This window comes from Chiloscyllium plagiosum, chromosome 18, assembly GCF_004010195.1.
Source record: "Chiloscyllium plagiosum isolate BGI_BamShark_2017 chromosome 18, ASM401019v2, whole genome shotgun sequence".
NCBI lineage: Eukaryota > Metazoa > Chordata > Chondrichthyes > Orectolobiformes > Hemiscylliidae > Chiloscyllium > Chiloscyllium plagiosum.
The window spans coordinates 11,310,131-11,333,511 of NC_057727.1; the positions used below are offsets into that span (position 1 = coordinate 11,310,131).

The following is a 23,381-nucleotide window of genomic DNA, read 5'->3' on the forward strand; positions in this document are numbered from 1 at the left end:
CGCCCATTCTTTGGTGGGACCTCAGGTGAGAGGCTGGCCACATAACTCGGGTATTCCTAAGCTGTCAGATAAAGAGCCAAGATCATCTAGAAGACTGAATTTTTCTTATCTTGAAGTCTTCACAACACACATACACTGCATGAGGAATTATATGAAGATAATAGGTGCACTACTTAGCAGAATAGCTACTAAAATTCTTTATTGCTTTTTAATTCTGTGTCCAGGCAAGGAAGCAGCTTCATGGTCCCACAGTTAGCAATAAGACTAAATCTGGGCGGGCTGCAAACTAAAAGGCTTATCTCTCAAGTGTACGGCAGTAAACAAAACAGAAAGTCACCATATGACTGGATCTGGGAGTTTACTTAAATTCATTAGTGCAGAGTGAACAATGGAAGGGAACACCAATTCTTGAGCTTGAGCTAGAAACAGCTCAAATAATAATCTAATGAAAGACATAAATTTTTTCGGTTATGGGTTTATTTCTCAATAACTGAAGAGGATATTGCAGAGATGGGCATGTTTACTTTTGTTCATTCATTGGATTATGGCACTCCCACAGTACTGTTAAGTAGGATTCTCCAGCAGTTTAACTCAGAAGGAATGATATGTATTCCCTAGTTCAGGTGGTCTGTAACTCGAAGAGGAAATTGTAGCTGGTATTATTCCCATATGTTGTGTCCTAACAGAGGGTTGGTTTTGGAGATGCAGTTGAAGGAGCCTTTGCAAGTAGCTGCAGGGCATCTTGCTGGTGGCAGGCACTGCAATAGTAGGCTAGTAGTGCAAAGATTAAACGTTTCAGGTGGAGTGCCAAGCACGCGATCTGTTTTGGAATGTGACAAGCTTCTTGTGTTGTACTCATTCGGTCAAGCGAAGGCACTGGATCACATTCTTCTGACTTGTGCTTTGGGCAGTCAGGAGGCCAATGACTTGCCACAGAATTCTCTTTCTGTGACCTGTTGACCTCGTAGCCCAGTAATTATATAGCTGATACAATAAAGTTTTGGTTAATTATGATCCCTTAGGATGTTAATGAGGAGGTTTCAGTGATGGTAATTCTATTGAGTATCAAGGGAAAATGTTGAAGGTGGTCATGGCCTAGTATTTGTATGAACGTTCATAAGTTCATAAGATATAGGAGCAGAATTAGGCAAATCAGCCCATTGAATCTGCTCCGCCATTTGGTCATGGCTGATAAAATATGACATGCCACTAATTAAACCAAACCTGAAAATAGTCCTGATCATGATGCCTGCAGGAGCACACCACTTCATTATCTAAAAAGTTTCAAATGGAAATGGAATTATAAACAACAGCAAACATTCCTACTTCTCATTTTATCTTGGAGGGAAGGTCATTAATAGAGCAGAAGCCACTATCCTGATGTTCTCATGCATCAGTGTTCTGTGCTGGGATAAGTGGCCTCCAGCAATGTTCCTTTATGCTAGACATGCCTCCAACCAGCAGGATGATTTGCCCTTGATTCTCACAGGCTTCTGGGGGCTCCTTGATGTTTCAGTCAAATGAAACCTTGATGTCAAAGGTAATTAATTTTCACATCATCTCTAGAATTCACCTCTTGTGTCCATGTTTGGACTAAAGCTGTGATGCAGTCTAGAGCTGAGTGGGTGTTGAGAAATCTAGATGGAATATTGGTAAACAAGTTATTGGTGAGTCAGTGTGGTTTGAAAGTATTGCCAATTACACCTTCCTTCATTTTGCGGATGATTGAGAGTAGTGTACAGGCTATCAGTTCCCTTGTTTTATTCCAAATATAATTGCCTTTTTTAGAAAACCTTCACTACACTGTATCCAATGGGAGCCAATGCGACACAAATCAATGTGGCACATTGCAAAAGATCTCAATAATTCATGTGACGAAGTCCCAAATAAACTACAACATGCTTCCAAATCAATACAATACATTGGGAAAAAGGATGATGATCTTAATCACTGTAATCAAATAAAATCAAAGTATCAGCAGATGCTGACAATATAAAATAACAAAATGTATGAGAAACTCAACAGATCTGGCTGCACCTATGGAGAGAGAATAACAGTTATGTTTCAAGTCCAATGACTTGGTTCTCAATAAGGGTCACGGGACTTGATACATTAACTCTATTTTCTCTCCACAGGTGCTGCAAGACCTGCTGAGTTTCTCCAGTGTTTTCTGTTTTTATTTAATCAATGTAGTGACTGACTGCAATAATGGATACCTAAGCAGCACAAATCAATAAACAGAGCTGTCCGCACACTGCTAAGCAGGTATGCTGCCCAAAATAACTGATGAACATGACAGATTTAAAACCTGATGTGATTTACACAAGTTAAAATTAATTTATTATCTTTTAGAAATGGTCAAAACTCCACATTAAAAAGAAATGTTGGTGAAAGGTGCAGAGTGCAGCCTCTCTTGATGTACACTTTTTCATTGACTCTTATCTAAATTCACCTTTGGATCTACTTGAATCAATTAGTTCTAGTGCTATGGTTCTAGTCCCACAGACACCACAGCTGCAAATTCAGGTATATTCTCTATCTACAGCTATACTGAAGCAAAGTGCATTTCGTGAATTAACTTACAGTACCACAATATCAGCTTCCAGTAGAAACGTACAGTCCTCCAACAACAAAACAAATACAAGTTCAGAACCAGGAGGCTGTGAACTCTATTCCAAATTCCTGCTCCCTTTGTGTACAGAGCCCTAATATGCAATAGGTAAATTTGGATGATATGCCAAAATGGCCTACATTGGGCACTTGCTCCTTTGAAATTAAAATAGGAAGTCATTGTCCACTCTAACCAATATCTAGTAAAAGTTGAGAGTAAAAGGGAACTGGGAGCAACTTCACGGACTGATACTTTCATCCAACATTTGTTTTCTGGCAATGGTGTCTGGTTTCCATGGTAATAGATTATGGTAAAGCTTTCCAATTCCCTCACAATCTGCTGGAAGAGTATGAGCTTGTGGTGAACATGCACCAATGTATCTGAGGCGTTGGCTGGAAGTTCAAATTGAAGATTATGGATTTAACCTCCTAAGAGTTTTTTTACAGAAATCACATATCTGAGCCCTTGGCATTGTGGATTTGGGTACCCAGTGGTCTATTAGTGATTTGTACACCAGTCTTTTAAGTTAGTTTAGGAATTTTCAGGAACTGTTTTCAATTTTGGTTACTATTACTAACAGATAATGAATTTTTTAATTACTTCTGAATGTGAACAGCGTGTAGTGTTTGTAAGAAAATAGTTGCATTCTCCCCCATTTATTGTCATTCAAATTAAAAATTATGCTTTGTTGCTTTTGGTCAAACCTTGAAAAGCACCACACTAGCTTTCCCTCTGAGATGGGAACCTGATAGGATGTCTACTGTTTTTTAGTTTGGGATAATTGTAGTGCATTCAGTAGCAGATTCAGTGGAGATTGTCTGGTTCCCCACCGATCCTAATCTCAAAGTATAAATGGGATATGTTAAAGCAGGCAATGAATTCAAAGCTGCCATGAAACTGTGCCAATTATTTTGTGTTTCATAGAACGATGACATGACAGACCTTGTACAAATCAAAAACTCTCCCAAAGATTCTGAAACAAGCGTCAGCAATAATTAAAAAGTCTAAAAAGGTGCTTATCATATTTTGGGAGAAAAAGGGCAAAAAAAAGGAGGTTCAACTGATGTAAATATATATTCTAATGTAAATTTGAAGTTCAGTGTTAAAGATTAGAAAGTCAGTCCAAAGTCCCTTAGGTCCGACGGTCTATTTTTTAAACATCCTCTCCATTTTCTGCATCACCACCTCCTCTGATAATCCGCTTCATTCCACGCTTTCCAGCCGGTCCCTTTGGCTTTGCAAAAGCTTGTTTGAAAGCATGCTGTTTAGGGTGGACTTCTTCATAAAGGAAATCTGGTGTTAGCTCTTCACCATTGTCTATCTCAATCTGAAAAAATACAATTTTGAAACAGCTATCTTATTCACAGATTTTTAAACCAGTTGAATTTTAAACATAGCAAAGTAGTGTTTGTATTACCATACACATCAGATCAGAAAATAATTTATGTTGCCTATTCAGAGTGGTTTCCAAATAGTAGACTGATCTTGATGCTGAACTCCATCCCTCTTTCTGATACCTCACCATTATCAGAACTACAGACTTACAGTTTTGTAACATAACTTTCTCAACCATGATCTAAGCCCACCTACCAGTGAACTCTAAAGTCTTTGTTATCTTTAGACTCTGGTGTACCACTGGTCTCCTGGCTGGGACATCATTTACTCTGTGCAGACTTCAGCTCATCCAAACCTCTGCTAAGTATATCCTTCTCTGCAGCTGAACATTCTCAGCCTTGCTGATCTTCAGTGGCTCCAATTCCTCAGTACCTTAGATTTAAATTTTTTATCTTTGTGTTTAAGTCATTCTACAACTTTTCTCTGTAAGCTGTTAGGCTCTGTGAATTTTGCTTCAAAGATGTCCAAGGAACTTCATTACAATTCTGCATCTGTTTTGTACTGAATTGACAGCCTCTGCCTTGAGTGGGAGATCTGAACACATGGCTTCAATATCTGAGTCAGGGTCAAACAAGACTATGTGATAACCCCCTTAACATTTACCTGACACTGGTTATTCATCGCAGCACAGATTACCTGCTCTCTGCTGTCTGCATTACATAGTGCACAGATGGAAAAATATTTAATCTCAGTCCCCTCTGTACAAAATCTAAACTAAAGTAACCACCATAGGTTAACATGATCTACAGTTTGTGAGGGCTGCAGAGTCATTGCCTACTTTGCATCAGATTTGCAAGTCACTCTCAAGCTTTCGCTTCAGCATACAAGAAACTTGTCAAGGAACAGTCAAGTAAACATATGGGATGTTGAGCACTTCCCATATCTTGGCAGTCATTGCTCTCAAAATGCCACCATTAACAAAGAGATCCAACACTGGGCCAGCTTTGCCAGCTCAGCATTCCACAAATTACAGGAGCAAGTGTTTAACAGCAAAGATTTTCCAAGTCAATGGAAGTCTGACTGTACAAAGCAGTTGAAGTCACCCCACTGCTGTACTGCTGAGAGACTTGGACTTTCTGACTTCCTTTAATTAAACAGGAGGCCTGTTCCAATTGCAAGTAAGGAGGTGCCTCTGTAAGAACTCATGTAAGTGACTGCTTTCCCAAAGGTGGGGACCCAGAAACAGTCCCAATTCCTTGTTTACTCCTGTAGTACAATGGCTTGGCCCATGGTTTCTGCAGACACACACAGACATGACTACCTTTTTGACAACTTTCAGTTGTAGCTCTTGTTCTGCCACATCCAGTAGAGGTCCCTTACAACTGGAGTAGAGCATACGATCTTTAATACCACATTTGTACCCTGGCATGGAGTAGATAAACACTGTAGGAAGAGAAATAACAAACTCACCACAACTGGAAATAACAGACAAATTGCAGTTCTGCGAGAACCTGGAATTTTGTTTCCTTTTTTCTACTGTAATTTATTCACTGAACATGAATAGACAATCTTTTAAATGCATTTGTGAGAGTTGTCAGGACAAAGCATAGTTGAAGCTATTTGTAACAGTGGGTGTGCAGGAGAAAAATGGACAGAAATGAAGAACAATTAAAGAAAGTTACATGTTCCAATAAAAGAACACAGCATCAAGAGGCACAATTACAGCAGTTTGACACGGCGTAATAGGTGGTAATTTAGTTACATCTTTCAGCTAACTGCATATTACTGAGCAGTGGATTTGGCACTTTATGGTCATCATTTGAACATTCTGATTATAGTAATTTATTACATGTCACTTTTTATTCAAATCTATATAGTCCATATACACTACTACCTATCATATTAAAGTTATGCCGTTGAGTTAAAGACAGGCCTGGAATACTAAAGTACTCAAATATGATTTGGAAACGCCAGTGTTGGACTGGGGTGTACAAAGTTAAAAACCACACAACGCCAGGTTATAGTCCAACAGGTTTATTTGGCAGCACTAGCTTTTGGAGCACTGCTCCTTCATCAGGTGGTGCTTCCAAATAAAGCTGTTGGACTATAACCTGGTGTGTGATTTTTAAGTATGTCCTGAAATATGTACAGGGGGAATTGGGATAGGAAGAAAATCAGGAAAACAGCAACTGATATTTTTGTTTAAAAACAGCAAGATTCTCTTATAGTTGAACAGATGACTTTAATTCTTGGTGTTGTTCTGAGCCATCTCGACCAGGAATGTCTATGCTGAGATTGCTGATCACAGGGCCAGGATGGTCTCAGCATCCAGTAACAGGAGAGAAAAATTAGATTGGCTAACCACTGGAATACCTGCTCAACAGCAATTACAAAGAGTGCAAGGCACAGACAGGCTGGTATTGATGCCCCTGCTCTCTCCCCCTCCCCCTCCCCCTTCCCCACCTCCACCCCCAACTCTGCATGGTTGCGTTGTTTGCTAACACAGATTACCTCGGTTTTTAGACGGAGAATAGGCAGGCATTTTGGGTGAGCTGCTATGATGAGAGGATGGAAGAGAAGTAAATAAAACCTATGCAAGCCCAAAATGTTACAGTCATACATTTTTCAACTTACCAATTGATTCTAAGTAGTCCCCCTCGTGTGAGTGCTTATAGAGGAAGAAATGATAGCGAGCAGCATTACTTGGGATTCTCTTTGGCAAGTCATGGATGTCAGTGACATCTGTATGCACCAAGTTGATGGTTTCCTTCTCTGTATCCAGTTTCTGAAGGGTGGAGAAGAAAAGGAATATTTTTAAAAAGTAAGCAGTTGCTTTAGCTAAACATGTCATTTATAGCAATATAGTTCTTCCTCTTTTCTTAGTACATCATAAACATTTGGAATATAGTATCACAAAAGGACATGACACAGAAAGAGGCCATTTGGACTAACGGTGCCTCTTGGTAAGAGCTGTCCAATTTGTTCTACTCCACCTCTCTTTTTCTCATAGTCCTGCAAATTCTTCCCCTTCAATGTCAATCTGAACAGCTAATATAGAATACTGAATTGAAAGAAGAGCAAGTTAATCAATATCAATTACAAATAATTTGCTTCCATAGCTAACTTGATTACACAGGAATTACACAGGAGGGATTTGCTTCTCCTGCCCTTTGCCTGCTCAGGACCCCAAACACCTCCGCTATTTGGAAGAGTAACTAACATGCATTTTCAATTTAGAATATTGTATTTGCTGTTCAGGATGTGGGATGGGAGATCAAATGGTGTAAATGGTAAATTATTGAAGCAAGATCCATGTAGGACTCCACTCATCACACCTTGCTCATCAGATAAAGTTCCAATTATGCATATTGTGTTTTAAGCCAACCAATTTTCATTCGTACTAATACAAACTTACTACATCATGAGATTATATTTTCTATAATAATTTTTGATGTGACAGCTTATTAAATGCCTTCTGGAAATACAAGTAAAGCATGCCTATAGGTTAGTAGAAAGTGAGGACTGCAGATGCTGGAGATCAGAGTCAAGAGTGTGTTGCTGGGAAAGCACAGCAGGTCAGGCTGCATCTGAGGAGCAGGAGAATCAACGTTTCGGGCATAACCCCGTCATCAAGAATGAGGCTTGTGGGCCGGTGGCTGAGAGATAAATGGGAGGGGGATTGGGAGGTGGGGGGTTGGGGGTAGCTGAGACAGTGATAGGTGGAATAAGGTGAGAGAGAAGGTGGTAGCTCAGAGGGGGTAATGATGGACAGGTCGGGAGAGTGGTGCCGAGTTGGAGGCTTGGACTGGGATAGTGTGGGTGGAGGGTAAATGAGGAAGCTGTTGAAATCTACATTTATCCTGGTTGAATATGAGGTGTTCTTCCTTCAGGTGTCGGGTAGCGGTTAGGTAGAGGAGAAGGCCCAGGACCTGCACATCCTTGACGGAGTGGGAGGGGGAGTTGAGTTGAAATGTTCATGGGGTGGTGGATTTGGTGGGTGCAGGTGTCCCAGAGATGTTCTCTGAAACAATCTGCAAGAGGGCATCCTGTCTACCCAAAGTAGAGGGACCACAATGGATGCAGCAGATGACATTGGCGGAGATACAGGCAAATTTCTGACGGATGTGGAAGGATCCCTTGGGACCTTGGATGGAGGCGAGGGGAGTGGTGAGGGTGCAGGTTTTGCACTTCTTGAGGTGGCAGGGAAAGGTGCTAGGAGTGGGGTGTAGGCTGGGGGGGACCTGATGAGGGAGTCACGGAGGGAATGGTCTCTGATAGGGGTAGGGAGGGAAATTTATCTTTGGTGTGGGTCCCGTTTGGAGGTGGCGGAAGTGGTGGAGGATGATGCAATGTATGTGGAGGTTAATGGGGTGGAAGGTGAGGACTGGGGCATTCTGTCCTTGTTGTGTTGGGAGGGGTGGGATTCAAGGGCGACAGTGTGTGAAGTGGAGGAGATACGCTAGAGGGCATCGTCAACCATGTGGGAAGGTAAGTTGCGATTTTGGAAGGAGGCGGCCATCTGGGACTTTGAGGTGGAATTGGTCATCCTGGGAAAAGATGCGGCAGAAATGGAGGAATTGGGAATAAAGGATGGCATTTTTTATAGGAGGTAGGGTGGGAGGAGGTGTAGTCTAGGTAGCTGTGCGAGTGGATGGGCTTGTAGTAGATATCTGTGGTTAGTTGGTTGTCGGAGACGGTGGTGGAAAGGTCCAGGAAGGGGAGAGAGGTGTCCGAGATGGTCCAGGTGAATTTGAGGTTGGGATGGAAGGCGTTGTTAAGGTTGAAGAACTGTTCAAACTCCTCATGGGAGCACGAGGTGGCGCCGATACAATCATCGGTGTAGCGGAGGAACAGGTGGGGTGTGGTGCCGGTGTAATTGCGGAAGATGGACTTTTCCAGTACCCAACAAACAGGCAGGCATAGCTGGGTCCCATGCAGGTGCCCATGGCTACCCCTTTGGTTGGAGGAAGTGGGCGGAATGGAAGAAGTTGTGGAGGGTGAGGACGAGTTGAGCCAGGCGGATGAGGGTGTCGGTGGAAGGGTACCGGTTGGGACGGTGTGAGAGGATGAAACAGAGGGCTTGGAGACTTTCGTTGTGGTGGATCGAATGTGTACAGGGACTGGATGTTGTGGTGAAGATGAGACGTTGGGGATCGGGGAAACAAAACTCCTGGAGGTGGTGAAGGGCGTGGGTGGTGTCCCGAATGTAGGTGGGGAGTTCCTGGACTAAGGGGGACAGGATGGTGTCGAGGTAGGAAGAGATGGGTTCAGTGGGACAGGTGCAGGCTGAGACAATGGGTCGACCGCGGAAGTCAGGTTTGTGAATCTTCGGCAGGAGGTAGAATCGGGTGGTGTGAGGTTCATGGACAATGAGGTTGGAGGCTGTGGATGGGAAATCCCTAGAGGTGATTGGGTTGTGGATGGTCTGGGAGATGATGGTTTGGTGATGGGAGGTGAGGTCGTGATCAAGGGGGCAGCAGGAGGAGGTGTCTGCGAGTTGGTGCCTGGCTTCAGTGTTGTAGAGGTCAATGCGCCACACTACTACTACGCGCCCCTTGCCTCCGGGTTTGATGGTGAGGTTGAGGCAGTTGATGTCACAGCAGCAGTTTGAAATGAAGAAGTCAAGGGCGGGTAGCAGGCCGGCACGGGGTGTCCAGGTGGATGGGGTGTGTTGGAGGCGGGAGAAGGGGTGAAGGGGCGGGTGTCTTGTTTGAAAAAGTGAGCTCAGAGGCGGAGGCAGTGGATGGAACGTTCAAGGTCTCAGTGTGTGTCAAACTCATTAATCTGGGAGCGTAGAGTGATAAAGGTGAGGCCTTTGTTGAGGACTAAACATTCGTCCTCAGTGAGGGGGAGGTCTGGGGGTTAATCTGGGAGCGCAGAGGGTTAAAGGTGAAGCCTTTGCTGAGACTGGAGCGACTGGGCTTGTATACCCTTGAGTTTAGAAGACTGAGAGGGGATCTGATTGAGACATATAAGATTATTAAAGGATTGGACACTCTGGAGGCAGGAAACATGTTTCCGCTGATGGGTGAGTGCCGAACCAGAGGACACAGCGTAAAAATACGGGGTAGACCATTTAGGACAGAGATGAGGAGAAACTTCTTCACCCAGAGAGTGGTGGCTGTGTGGAATGCTCTGCCCCAGAGGGCAGTGGAGGCCCAGTCTCTGGATTCATTTAAGAAAGGATTGTGGAATCAAGGGTTATGGAGATAAGGCAGGAACAGGATACTGATTAAGGATGATCAGCCATGATCATATTGAATGGTGGTGCAGGCTCGAAGGGCAGAATGGCCTACTCCTGCACCTACTGTCTATTGTCTAAACGTCCGTTCTCATTGCCTCCCCTTTGTCTACAATGCTTGCTACTCCTTCAAAAAACTCCAGTAAATTGGTTAAATTTTTTTTTCCTTTGATAAAATCACACGGACTCTTTCTGATTACCTTGATTTTTTTCAGTGTGCAGTTATAGCCTCTGTAATGATTGATTCTAACACCTTTTCCATGAGAAACATCAAGCTTACCAGCCTAAAGTCTCCTGTATTTTGCCTCCTTCCCTTTTAAAATAGAGGAATCATGTTTGCTACTTTCCAGTCCAACTGAACCTTTCCTGAATCTAGAGGAAATTTTGGAGAATTAACATGAATGCAGCTACTACTTTACTAACCAACTCTTTTAAAACTCAAGGATAAAGTCTCTCAGGACTGGAGACTTGTCAGCTCGTAACTCTATCTGTTTGTTTTGTTCCGCTCCCCCCCGGTTGTAATTTTGTCAAGTTCCTCTCTCCCTTCCACCTCCTGATCTATAGCAATCACTGGAATGTTATTTTTGTATCCTCTATAGTGAAGACAGAAGCAAATTATTTGTTAATTTCTTCTGTCACTTCCTTATTACCTACTATGAATTCCTCATTCTCACTCTCCAGAGGACCAACACTCACTTTACTAAATTTTTTCTTAAATTCTTGCTATCAGTTTTACATTCTGAGCTAGCTTCCTTGCAGACTTTAATTAATTTCCTCTGATTAATCTAAGAGTTACTGGCTTCTGTACTTTATATACTGACCAATCACCTGAACTTACACACATCTTTGCACAAAATTGGGTAATTATTTAGCTGAATATCTCCATTCAAATTGAAAGTGTGACCTGAGCTTTCAGTCATTTGCCATTGTAATTCTCTACCCCTTCGCATTCTGAACTCTGCCTCCAACACTGTTCTAATGAAGCTCAAAGACATCATCTCACATTATTAGATGATTTACAGTGTTCTGTATGAAGTTCAGTAATTTGAGATATAACCGCTACTCCCATTTTCTTGGGAAGCAGTTGCAGGTAATGAATCTGCTCCTGTCTTTTTCATTTCCTCTAGATCCAATTTTTGTTCCCTCCTTATGACTACTTTCTTCTGCTTTGCACTTGCCCTTTTATCATCTCCCCCCCTCCTTTTACAACTTATCACATGCCTTTTCTATTATTTTTTATTTCCCATCCCTATCTCTATATTTGGTTAGAGCTGAAAATGTGTTGCTGGAACAGCGCAGCAGGTCAGGCAGCATCCAGGGAACAGGAGAATCGACGTTTCGGGCATAAGCCCTTCTTCAGGAATGAGGAAAGTGTGTCCAGCAGGCTAAGATAAAAGGTAGGGTGGAGGGACTTGGGGGAGGGGCGTTGGAAATGCGATAGGTGGAAAGAGGTCAAGGTGAGGGTGATAGGTCAGACTGGGGTGGGGGCAGAGAGGTCAGGAAGAAGATGTTCGATGGATTTGACTGAGACAAGGTGGGGGGGGAGGGGAAATGAGGAAACTGGTGAAATCCGAGTTCATCCCCTGTGGTTGGAGGGTTCCTAGGCGGAAGATGAGGCGCTCCTCCTCCAACCGTCGTGTTGTTGTGGTCTGGCGATGGAGGAGTCCAAAGACCTTCTCCTCTATATTTGTTTAGCTTATTACATCTCTAACTTTTCCCAATTCTGATGAAAAATCATTGACTTGAAACATTAATTCTGTTTCTCTCTCCACAGGTCTGCTGTCAGACCTATTGAGTAGTTACAGTACTTCAAAGTTTTTGTAAATGTCAATAAGTTATAGTTGCATTCATCACAGGAAGACACTAAGATAATAAATTTAGCATACGTGAGCTCAAGTACATGATTAGCCTTCTGCTATCAGTGAGGTATATGGTCACATTCGTCATCAAAGCAAAAGTTAAGCATCAGTAATTCAGTTTTGCAGTTTCCAAATGAAAGGTCTTTTAATTACATTGAGAAGTGAAATTTAAGTTATATAATGTGACTGTTTATTCAACTGAAAATATGAAGTCCCAGGGTCAAACTACTGTTAGACTATTAACATGAGCAATTCACATATGTAAATCAAGAAGAAAGCTGGCCATATATGTCACAGAAAAGAAAGCAATATTTGGCAGTCTGGTTTGCATTAATGTGTGCATGAATTGTATTTCAACTGGTTATTAAAGTAATCAAATTGAGGTCTCCAGGTAGAATAACAGCAAAAGATTTTTCTTTCTCTTCTGCTAATTAATTTCAGTGGAAATTACAACTCTTTCCCTTTCACCAAAACCGGTTACTGATTCCAAAGACAATTTAGTTTATTCCCATTTTCCTAATAAATAAAGATAAGTAATATCAGGTGTGAAACATACACACTAAATGTCCCTGAGACTGTACACTAATCTCGCTGTTTCTGCTAAACACACACACACAGTCTGTCCATTTTGTTACATACAAGATGCAGACTTCCAATGGCGAAATTAATTCAATCTATATTGAATGAAAAGAGAGTTACATACCAGTTGGATGTAATTGATCTTCTTCTCTTTAAGTAAGAGGAGAGCCGTAATGGCACTTTCTTGGATTGGAAATGCAATACCTTGCATTGTCTGGTGCTTACTTTGAACACTGATCTCAGTCTTTACCTGGAATGAAAAATATGAAACTATTACATGACTATATTGAAATAGAGGGTCATCATCTTAATCTATCGCATAACAAGAAACATGACTGACCAAAGCATAACTGACTATTCTACTATAAAGTAAACTGCTTTCAACAAGAACTTCTGATCACATTCCTTTAAGAAGTTCAACATGCTGAAGAAAATTATGTTACGTGACTGGGATTTTACTGCAGTAACTGTATTTTAATTACAACTCTTGTACGCTTTTTCCAGCTTAAAGTGTTGCTAATGTCTGTTCAAAACATAAACAGGCTGCAACCAGAAAAATCAACAAACTACACTTAAGAGTTCTCAGTTCTGGAGAAGAGTCACATTGGACTCAGAATGTTAGCTCTATTTCTTTCTCCAGAGATGCTGCCAGACCTGTTTAGTTTAATTTTGTACTTTCAGTTTTTATTAACATTAGAAGGACATTTAATATGATTTGTCTTCTTTAATTAACAGGAAAGCCATTATGGCACTTTTCTGCATTGGAAATGCAATACCTTACATTGTTAGGTGTTACTTTGGACACCTTAAATTACAAAAATCTCAAGGTTCACATACACAAGTCTTTGAAGATCGCTGAACAAGTTGATAAGACTGGTAAGGAACTTTACAGGATTAATAAATAGAGGCAGAAGGTTTAAAAGCAAGGAAATTATCTAAACCTTATACACTATAGGTTTGTCTCAGCTGGAGCATTGTGTCCAATTCTGGACTCCAATGCTTTGGAATGATGAATGCCTTGGAAGAGTTGCAGAAAGAAACTCACTCGAGTAACACCAGAGATGAAGACTTCAGTTATGTGGAGAAATTAGGAAAAGTGGGATTGTTCTTCTTAAAACTGGGTTTACTCTCCTTAGAACAATTAATGTTCAGAGGAAGTTTAATATATCTATTCAAAATTGAGAAGCTTTGATATGGTAAATAAGAACAAACAGTTTTCATTGGCAGTAGACTTGGTAAACAGATTTATTGCAATGCCTGAAAAGGTGATGGCTACAGATTCAATGGTAGCATTCAGAAAAGAGTTTGAAAGGGAAATTTCAAGGCTATGGTGAAAAAGCAAGGAGTAAAGCTAATTGAATAATCTTTACACAGATCTGGCATTGGCAGGATTGAGATGAATGGCCTTCTGTACCTTAAGATTCTATGAACTATCTAAGGGCTCAATAAATTGTTGTATTTCTGACAGTGACAGCCTAATAATTTAGTAAAAGTTACTTATGTGGGCTCTAGTTAAGTTTGTGCTTGCTCACAAATGCTCTGGCACACTTAAGGATAGAGCAGCCAAAACACCAAGTTTTCAAAGGACAATATTTAGCATTTTGAGTTATATAACTGCAGGTGTTGAAACCCTAACCTGGACGATCATGTGAAAAGACTCTGGCTAATAACCACAACTTTTCATCGTAAAACAAATCCTCTTTTATGAAGGATAAAATGGATAAAGAAGTGGTGACAAGAAAGGTTTCAAACATTTCTTTACAGGGGAACAAATACCCAGAATGAAACAAATACCCAGCAAGATATAGTTATAGCTGGGTCACTTTATAGATGCCTTCAATCAACCTCACTGCATTCTTCTGTATATAAATACAGTATATAATTGTGAGAAACCAGAAGAATGCACAGCAAAGAAAAAAAATCACAAAAGTATTCTTTGCATTCTGAGTCTTGCACTTATGTTCTATATTTTATGCATGAACTAATAAATAGAATCCAGAGGCAGAGATTGGCCAGGCTAGATCATTTTGAGTAAGCAGGAAAGAAATTACTAACATGTGATGAACTGACCCCACACCAACAGAGAATTAATGGGGTAATCCCATTGCTCCATTGTACAGAGGATTTTCCATAATTTTGACTTTTCCTTTCTTGAAAAGAAAGTGAATGTTTAGAACTTCATGCCTGTCCAAACCAGTCTGTAAACGACAGAGGTTAGCTGACTGTATCCAGTGGAATATTTTTCTGTGTTGTGGAAGATTATTTTTCACTGCACAATTTTGACTGGATTTAAAACTTTACTCACTGCTAATAACAGTGATGATGGACTGGAAAGAATGTTTAAGTTCAGAGCTATTTATGACGAATCACAAAACCCCAGAAACCGTGATTAGAGAATATTTAAATTTAAAAATTTACATTTAAAATCATTCTTTCTGAACTTGAAATGTAGTTCCTTAGATTTTTTAAACTCATACACACAATAATCTTGCTACATATTTTCTTGTTAATCAACTGCAATTGATTTTTTTGATGAACCACATCCAATCATATTCCTTAATTGTTTAATATGATTGCCATCATACAAGGGGGTCTGTTGGTGCATTGGTGGTGTCCCTACCTCTGAGCCAAAAGAATAACACATCTGAACAGGTTGATTAAAAAAAAACGAATGCCATCATCCATCAACAAGGAAGAGGTCACGTGGCACAGTGATAACGTTCTTCAGGATGTGACAGCCACAGAGATGCACCATTATGTGTCTGAATAGATTGATTAAAAAAGGACTACCTGACCAGACAACCTTTACTGATTCCAGGCTGAAATAAATCAGTCTACAAAGTCTGCAAGTACTATGGATTCATTTGTAAGTATTCAAGCACTGAAAGTAGTTTTGAACAATATTTGTAGTGTGGTGATTTCTTATTTGAAGTTCTTGCACTGAATAATGTTGCAGAATATGTCCTCATAAAAGAAATTGCATTTTTAAGATCCTTTATTTGATGCATTCTACAACATGTCCAAAATACATTTTTAGTGATTTTTTTTTTAAACACATACACTGTTGTTTCAGAAGAGAGTACATACCTCACTAACCTGACCTGCGTGATATATTGTGCTGAAGTGTTAACAAGATAATATGCTTTTTTTGTGGCACACTTTTTACAGCCAAGAAATCTATGTGGGGATATTGTGTATGCAATGATAATGAGGATAATGAGAAAAGAAATAAACGTGATCGGGATAATTTAGATTTTGAGTGTAAAGTAGTTGATGGCAACTCAGCCTCCTTTACAGCTGGCAGGCAATCTGATATTACCTGTTTTAGTGAAGCTGTCAATCTGCAAATTATCGAGGCGGCACCTGGAACACTGTGGACAGTTTTGGTTTCCTTACTTGAGGAAGGATGTAGTTGAACTTGGAACAAGGTATACACAGGCAGTTTGATTCCAGAGGTGGCAGGTTTGGCTTATGAAAGGAGATTGAAAAATTTGGACTTGTATTCTCTAGAGTTTGGAAGAAATGATAGGAGATTTAACTGAAGTATATAATATGCTAAAGGGGATTGACAAATTTGATACAAATTTGAGGATGTTTCCTCTTTTGGAGCAACCCTTAGATCAAGAGATCATAGTTTTCGGATAAGGGGTTAAGATTTAAATCAGAGAGAGATGAGGAGAAATTTACTCTCTCAAATAGTTGTGAATCTGTGGAATTCACTACTCAGACTTTGGTGAATGCTGAGACATTGAGTAAGTTTAAGGAACAGAGAGACATATTTCTAACTAGTAACAGGTTGAAGGGTTATAGGGAGGGGGCAGGAAAGTGGAATCAAGGCCGAGATATGATAAGCCATGATTGGTTACTGCTGTTATGATGTTGCATTTTCATATATACTTTCACCTCACAAAATTTCTGTTGGGGATATTATGATAGTGCTACATTTTAACAGGCATTCAAATTTGGCCTTCCAAAATGCACCACCTCACGCTTTTAAAGGTTGAATTCCATTTGCCACTTCTCAGCCCAGCTCTGCATCCTGTCAATGTCCCGTTGCAACCTACAACAGTCCTCCACACTATCCACAACTCCACCAACCTTTGTGTCATCAGCGAACACACTAACCCACCTTTCCATTTCCTCATCCAAGTCATTTATAAAAATCACAGAGCACAGGTCCCAGAACCGATCCCAGCGGAACACCACTGGACACCAAGCTCTGGGCTGAATATTTTCTATCTACTACCACTCTGTCCTCTATGGGCCAGCTAATTCTGTATCCAGACAGCCAAATTACCCTGTATCCCATTCCTCATTAATTTCTGAATGAGCCTACCATGGGGAACCTTATCAAAAACCTTGCTAAAATCCACATACATCACATCCACTGATCTACCTTCATCAATGTGGTTTGTCACATCCACAAAAAATTCAATCAGGCTTGTGAGGCATGACCTGTCCCTCTCAAAGCCATGCTGCCTCATCATCATCGTAGCTATCCCTTGAGGTCGAGGAGGATGGTCTTTGTTCCATTATTTGATTTATGCACTCTCAAGTTGTTTTATTTGTCCAACCTTGGCTTTGAAAGTTCTTCCGCATTCAGAACAAGTAGTTCCCGATGGCAGATTGGACTTTGGTTGTTGCTGCCTCGCTTTCTGTTTTCTTCTCTTTTCTTCCAGGTCTGCATATCTGTTGGCTTCGAAAGTTGCTGTTCCTTCTTGGATGATGGTTTGCCAGAGTTTCCTGTCCTTGGCATTGGTTCCCAATTGTTAATGTCGATATGACATTTCTTCGTGTTGGCTTTTAAAACGCCTTTGAATCTCTTCCGTTGTCTGCCTCTTTTATGTTTGCCTTCTTTAAGATGGGAGTAGAAGATTTGTTTTTGCAGACATTCATCTTTCATCTAAACAACATGATTGTTCCATCTTAGTTGGTTCTTGATGATGTAGGCTTCAATGCTTATTGTTTTTGCTTTATTCAGCACACTGACATTGGTTCTTCTATCTTCCCAGCTGATATTCAAGATGTTTCGAAGGCAGTGTTGATGGAACTTTTCAGGTGTCTTCAGATTTTGTCGGTATGTTGTCCAAGTTTATGATGCATACAGGAGTGTTGGGATCACCACTGCTTTGTAGACTAACATTTTGGTGTCTGTCCAGATGTCACGATCATGAAAGACTCAAGAGTTTGTATATTCCAGGTTCCAAATTTCATAGTTTCATTTCTTGATGTTTTTTGACCGCATAATGTTGATCCCTCTGGACGTGGCTTTCTAGATAGGATGGGGTGAAGCAGACTATTTTTAGAGCACCTTTTCTAGGCCCACTCAGTTCAGAGTGAACAGAGTGGATCCTAAAGAGGATTGCTCTGACGTGAAAACTGCTACCGAACAACTTTCCTGCTTCTGTTCAAAAGTTGAACAGAATCAAGTATTCACCGCTTTCATAACAGCTCTTAACTAGGAGCTTCCAGCCTTCATTCACATCGCCTGCTCCCATCGCCCTCCACCGGTCAGTGAAAGACTTGAAGTAGCCCACAGAGCGAAGATGCCTGTGCGTGTATTTGATGAACGTGTACATGATGTTGCACTCCAAGAACACATGATACTTTACAAATCAACCAACTGATTCCAATGACATGGAGACCACGACGATTGGAGCTGATGGAGTTGCTGCAGCCTTCATCCACCTTCACAGCCGTTGAGTTCGAAGTAACTTCACCCGCCTGTTCCACCGTTCAGGTCTTCTTTGGTGTTCTTTGTCAGGGACCTCACCCTTGACCTTATTGCCATGGGTGACCCTACCAGGAGCATAGCTCCAGACAGCATCGCTCAGGAGATCTGAAGACTACAAAAGCTTCTCTACCACAACAATCCACAGAGAGTACTGCTGACTATCTCTAATCAAACTAAACTTTCCAAATAATCATAAAACCCGTCACTCAGAATCCTCTCCAATAATTTTCCCACCACCAACAGAAGACTGACTGGTCTGTAATTCCCAGGGTTATCCCTATTCCCTTTTGTGGGAACAACATTTGCCCCCTGCAATTATCTGATAGTATCCAGTGGACCATGAGGACACAAAGATTCTCGCCAAAGGCATAGCAATCGCTTCTTGTAATAACCTTGGGTATTTCCCGTCTGGCTCAGGGGACTTATCTATTCTCATGTTTTTCAAGATTTCCAGCACAACCTCCTTCTTAACATCAATCTGTTCGAGCATATTTCACGCTGTCCTCACAAACGGCAAGGTCCCGCTCACTAGTGAATACTGAAGCAAAGTATTCATTAAGGATCTCCTCTACCTGTTCTGACTCCAGGCACAAGTTCCCTCCACTATCCATGATCTGCCCTACCCTCATTCTGGCCATCCTCTTGTTCATCACATAAGTGTAGAATGCCTTGGGGTTTTCCTTAATCCTATCCATCAAGTCTTTTTCATGCTCCCTTCTAGCTCTCATAATTCCATTCTTGCGTTCCTTCCTGGCTATCTTGTCACCCTCTGGAGCCCTGCCTGATCCTTGCTTCCTCAACTTTAAGTAAACTTCCTTCTTCCTCTTGACTAGATGTTCCATATCTCTTGTCACCCAAGATTCTTTTACCCAACTGACCCTTCCTTGCCTCAGTGGGACAAACCTATCCAGCACACGTAGCAAGTGCTCCCTAACCAACTGCCATTTCTTTCATGCATCTCCCTGAGAATATCTGTTCCCAATTTATACTCCACAGTTCCTGCTTAATAGCATTGTAATTCCCCCTCCCCCAAATAAATACTTTCCCAAACCGTCAGTTCCTATAGTAAATGCTATTGTAAAGGTCAGGGAGTTGTGATTACTATCACCGAAATGTTCTCCCACCGAGACATCTGTCACCTGACCTGGTTATTGGCAAGCAACAAACCCAATAATGCCTCCCCTCTAGTCAGCCTATCTATATTTTGAGTCAAGAATCATTCCTGGACACACCTGACAAAATCTGGTCCATCCAGACTATTTTCACGAAGGAGGTTCCAATCAATATTAGGCAAGTTGAAGTCACCCATGACAACAATCCTGTTACTTCTGCACCTTTCCAAAATCTGCTTCCCAGTCTGCTCCTCTGTGTCTCTGTTGCTGTTTGGGAGTTTATAGAAAACTTCCAATAAAGCGATTGCTCCTTTCCTATTTCTGACTTCCACCTATCTGCTCGATGACCTCCCTTTCTGCAGGCGTGATACTATCCCTGATTAGCAATGCCACTCCCCCACCTCTTTTACCACCCTCTCTATTCCTTTTGCAACATCTACACCCTGGAGCATTCAACAATCATTCCTGCCCCCATGATATTCAAGTCTCTGTAATGGCCATAACATCATAGCTCCAAGTACTGATCCGTGCTCTTAAGTTCATCACCCTTATTCCTTACACTTCTTGCATTAAAATAGACTTACTTCAACCCATTACACTGACTGCAACCGAGCCCTAGCAACTGTCTGTCCTTCCTCACAGACTCTCTGTATGCTGTATCTGCCTGCTCACCAATTACCCCAGCCGCTCATCCATAGCTCCAGTTCCCATCCTCCTGCCAAACTAGTTTAAACTCTCCCAAAGAGCTCTAGCAAACCCCCTGCCCAGGATATTGGTGCCCCTCCAGTTCAAGAGCTTGATTGTTGTTAGTACATGTGTCGGATCAAAAAACAAATCAATCCAATTTGTTAAGACTTTAACATCAATGTGAACAGCTATGATAGAAATTAAAGTATAGGATCAAAGTTGTAAGTGGTAGGAGTGAAGAGGAGCAAAATAAACTAAATGCAGGTAGGTGAGATCAGCCATGATCTGTGTCTCAGTTGCTAGCACTTGCTTGCCTCTAAGTCACACAAGATCCCAGATTCAAGTATAGCTCTAGGCTTGAGCACAGAAATTGAGGCTGAAAATCCAACACAGTGCTGAAGGAGAGTTGCCTTTCAATGAGACATTGGACTGATGCTCCAACTGCTTGCTTGAGTTGTTGTGAAAGATTCCTTGGTGCTATTTTGAAGGACAGTTATTCCAGGTAGCCTAACCACTAACCTTCCCTCAAACAATGATAAAAAAATTATTTCACCCGTATCATTTTTGTGAGAGTTTGCTGAATGTAAAGTGGTTGCTGTGTTTCTCCCTCATCAAAGTAACCACCTGATAAAGGAGCAGCACTCTGAAAGCTAGTGCTTCCAAATAAAGCTGTTGGACTATAACCTGGTGTGTGATTTTTAACCTTGGCTATAAAGCATTTCAAGATATTTGGGGGCTGTGAAAAGTAATACCTGTATATAAAAACGCAAACCAAAAACAACAAATGCTGGAGATCACAGTGGGGCAGACAGCATCCATGGAGAGCGAGCGAGTTAATGTTTCAGGTCTAGAAGACTGTACATCAGAGCTGAAGTGAAGTTTGGAGTTGGCAGTATCTATGCTACAGTTGGGCAGGTGAGGAGGGGCGTTGAGTGCTGTGGAGAGAAAATGTTGGTAGTTCAGATTAAGTGACCTGGAATGTGAGAATGGCAGAACAATGGTGGGTCGAATTGCCAGATTTGAAAGAGCAGACAGTCCCACTGGGGTGGGGGGAGGGTCCAATGGAAAATAAGAAGAAGAGGTGTTCTGTAATTGGGAATATACAAGATAAAAGGAGAGAATTTTGTGTTCAAGTTGCTGTTTCTTTCTGAATTACAGTCAGCCAGGGCTGGAGTCGAGCCCGGGTCCCTGGCGCTGAGGCAGCAGTGCTGGCCACTGAGCTACCGTGCATGTATCCTAAACTGATCTGGTCCCATCTACCAGCATTTGGCTCAAATCCCTCTAAAACTTCCTCTTCGCGTAGCTACATAGATGACTTTTAAATGTCCTCTTTTTTTCTTGAGTATAAAGCTGGCATCATAAGATGAATTTTACATTTTATTTAGGAGGGACAAATGAGTTAAAATCATTTTAAATTCCATTAATACAAGCTTCAAAGAGCAGCAACATCAAACTGATGACACAACCATGAGCAAAGACACACAACCACTTGGAAAAGGACATAGGTAGAAGAGATAGAAGTTACATGCATTGAGAGGCAAGGAAATTTAGGGATAATGAGCATGGTTTTGAATGAGGGAAATTGTCTCTCAAACTTGTTTTTTGAGCAATTAACCAAAAAGATTGAGGGCAGAGCAGGAGACATTGTTTACTTTGATTTTAGTAAAACCTTTGATAAGGGTCTGCAGTCTGCATAGCACACTAATTAATAAAGTTAGATCACATGGGATTTAGGGTGAGCTTGCCAATCGGATGCAAAATTGGTTTTATGGTGGGAGACAGAAGGTGGTGGTGGAGGTTTGTTTTTTTTGGATTTGAGCTATAAGGAGAGGCTGAACAGGCCAGGGCTGTTTTCCCTGGAGGCTGAGGGCTGACCTTATAGAGGTTTACAAAACTATGAGGGACATGGATAGGATAAGTAGACAAAGTCTTTTCCCTGGGGTCAGGGAGATCAGAACTAGAGGGCATAGGTTTAGGGTGAGGGGGAAAAATATAAAAGAGACCTAAGGGGCAACTTTTTCACACACAGGGTGGTACATGTATGGAATGAGCTGCCAGACGAAGTGGTGGAGGCTGGTACAATTGCAAAATTTAAAAGGCATTTGGAAGGGTATATGAATAGGAAGGGTTTGGAGGGATATGGGCCAGGTGCTGGCAGGTAGGACTAGATCGGGTTGGGATATCTGGTCGGCATGGATGGGTTGGACCGAAGGGTCTGTTTCCATGCTGTACATCTCTATGACTCTAATTGCCTTTGTTGCTTGAAGGTGCTGTTGGGGAAATACTAATCTGACCCATTGAGACAGTTTGAGATCCCAGATAAAGCTGTTCTCTTTATCTCTCATTCTGAGCAGGATAGTCTTTAAATGTGTATTTACAACCTTTCACAACCTCAAAATGTCATAGAAGTAGTTTTGAAGTTTTAAAACTGTTATATGAAATACTAACTAAATGTTGATAATTAAGAAATTGTAATGATTGGTGGAGATTGACTACGTGAGGATTTTAGTTGGTTGGACCTTCACTATGCTTGAAATTCCCCCACTTCTCACCCTCTCTAAATTCCACTCCATCCATTAAAATCAAAATGCTCACCCTTGTATGAATTTTGAAAGACGTTATTTAACTATATTTGCTAATGCTGCAAAACAGATATTTTACACCACATTTAATTCATTTGAGGCCCTTTCAGTCTTGCAGTGTTTAAAACATCTTTGAACTTTTGCTATAAATTCTGTGCCTTACAATTGTGTCCTCCACAAACACCTGATAAAGGAGCGACGCTCCGAAAGCTAGTGTGCTTCCAATTAAACCTGTTGGACTATAACCTGGTGTTGTGTGATTTTTAACTTTGTACACCCCAGTCCAACACCGGCATCTCCAAATCTTTGATCTCTACTTGTGTTTTTTTCTCCTATAGTTCTGATCTGTTGGGTTTGGTGGTGGTGGTGGTGAAGCAGTGTCTGTATGTAGAACCTTGACAAGAACATGATCAAAATTGTTTCTGGATTAGTGGTGCTGGAAGAGCACAGCAGTTCAGGCACCATTCGAGGAGCAGTAAAATCGACATTTCGGACAAAAGCCCTTCATCAGGAATAAAGGCAGACAGCCTGAAGTGTGGAGAGATAAGCTAGAGGAGGGTGGAGGTGGGGAGAAAGTAGCATAGAGTACAATAGGTGAGTGGGGGAGGGGATGAAGGTGATAGATCAGGGAGGAGGGTGGA

At 41.4% G+C, this 23,381-nt stretch overlaps 1 protein-coding gene across 3 annotated transcripts in view; it reads right to left on the reverse strand.

Annotated features, from left to right (window-relative positions):
* Positions 1 to 610: 610 nt before the first annotated feature.
* Positions 611 to 23,381, reverse strand: part of LOC122558851 (twinfilin-2) — a 151,401-nt gene continuing 128,630 nt past the window's right edge. For all 3 annotated transcript variants that reach the window (XM_043707697.1, XM_043707695.1, XM_043707694.1), the window contains 4 exons: positions 12,750 to 12,875; positions 6,581 to 6,731; positions 5,268 to 5,389; positions 611 to 3,938 (listed from right to left, as the gene is read on the reverse strand). In XM_043707697.1, coding sequence (XP_043563632.1) covers positions 3,765 to 3,938; positions 5,268 to 5,389; positions 6,581 to 6,731; positions 12,750 to 12,875 — 573 coding nt within the window. In that variant the 3' untranslated portion in view covers positions 611 to 3,764. The remainder of the gene's footprint in view (positions 3,939 to 5,267; positions 5,390 to 6,580; positions 6,732 to 12,749; positions 12,876 to 23,381) is intronic.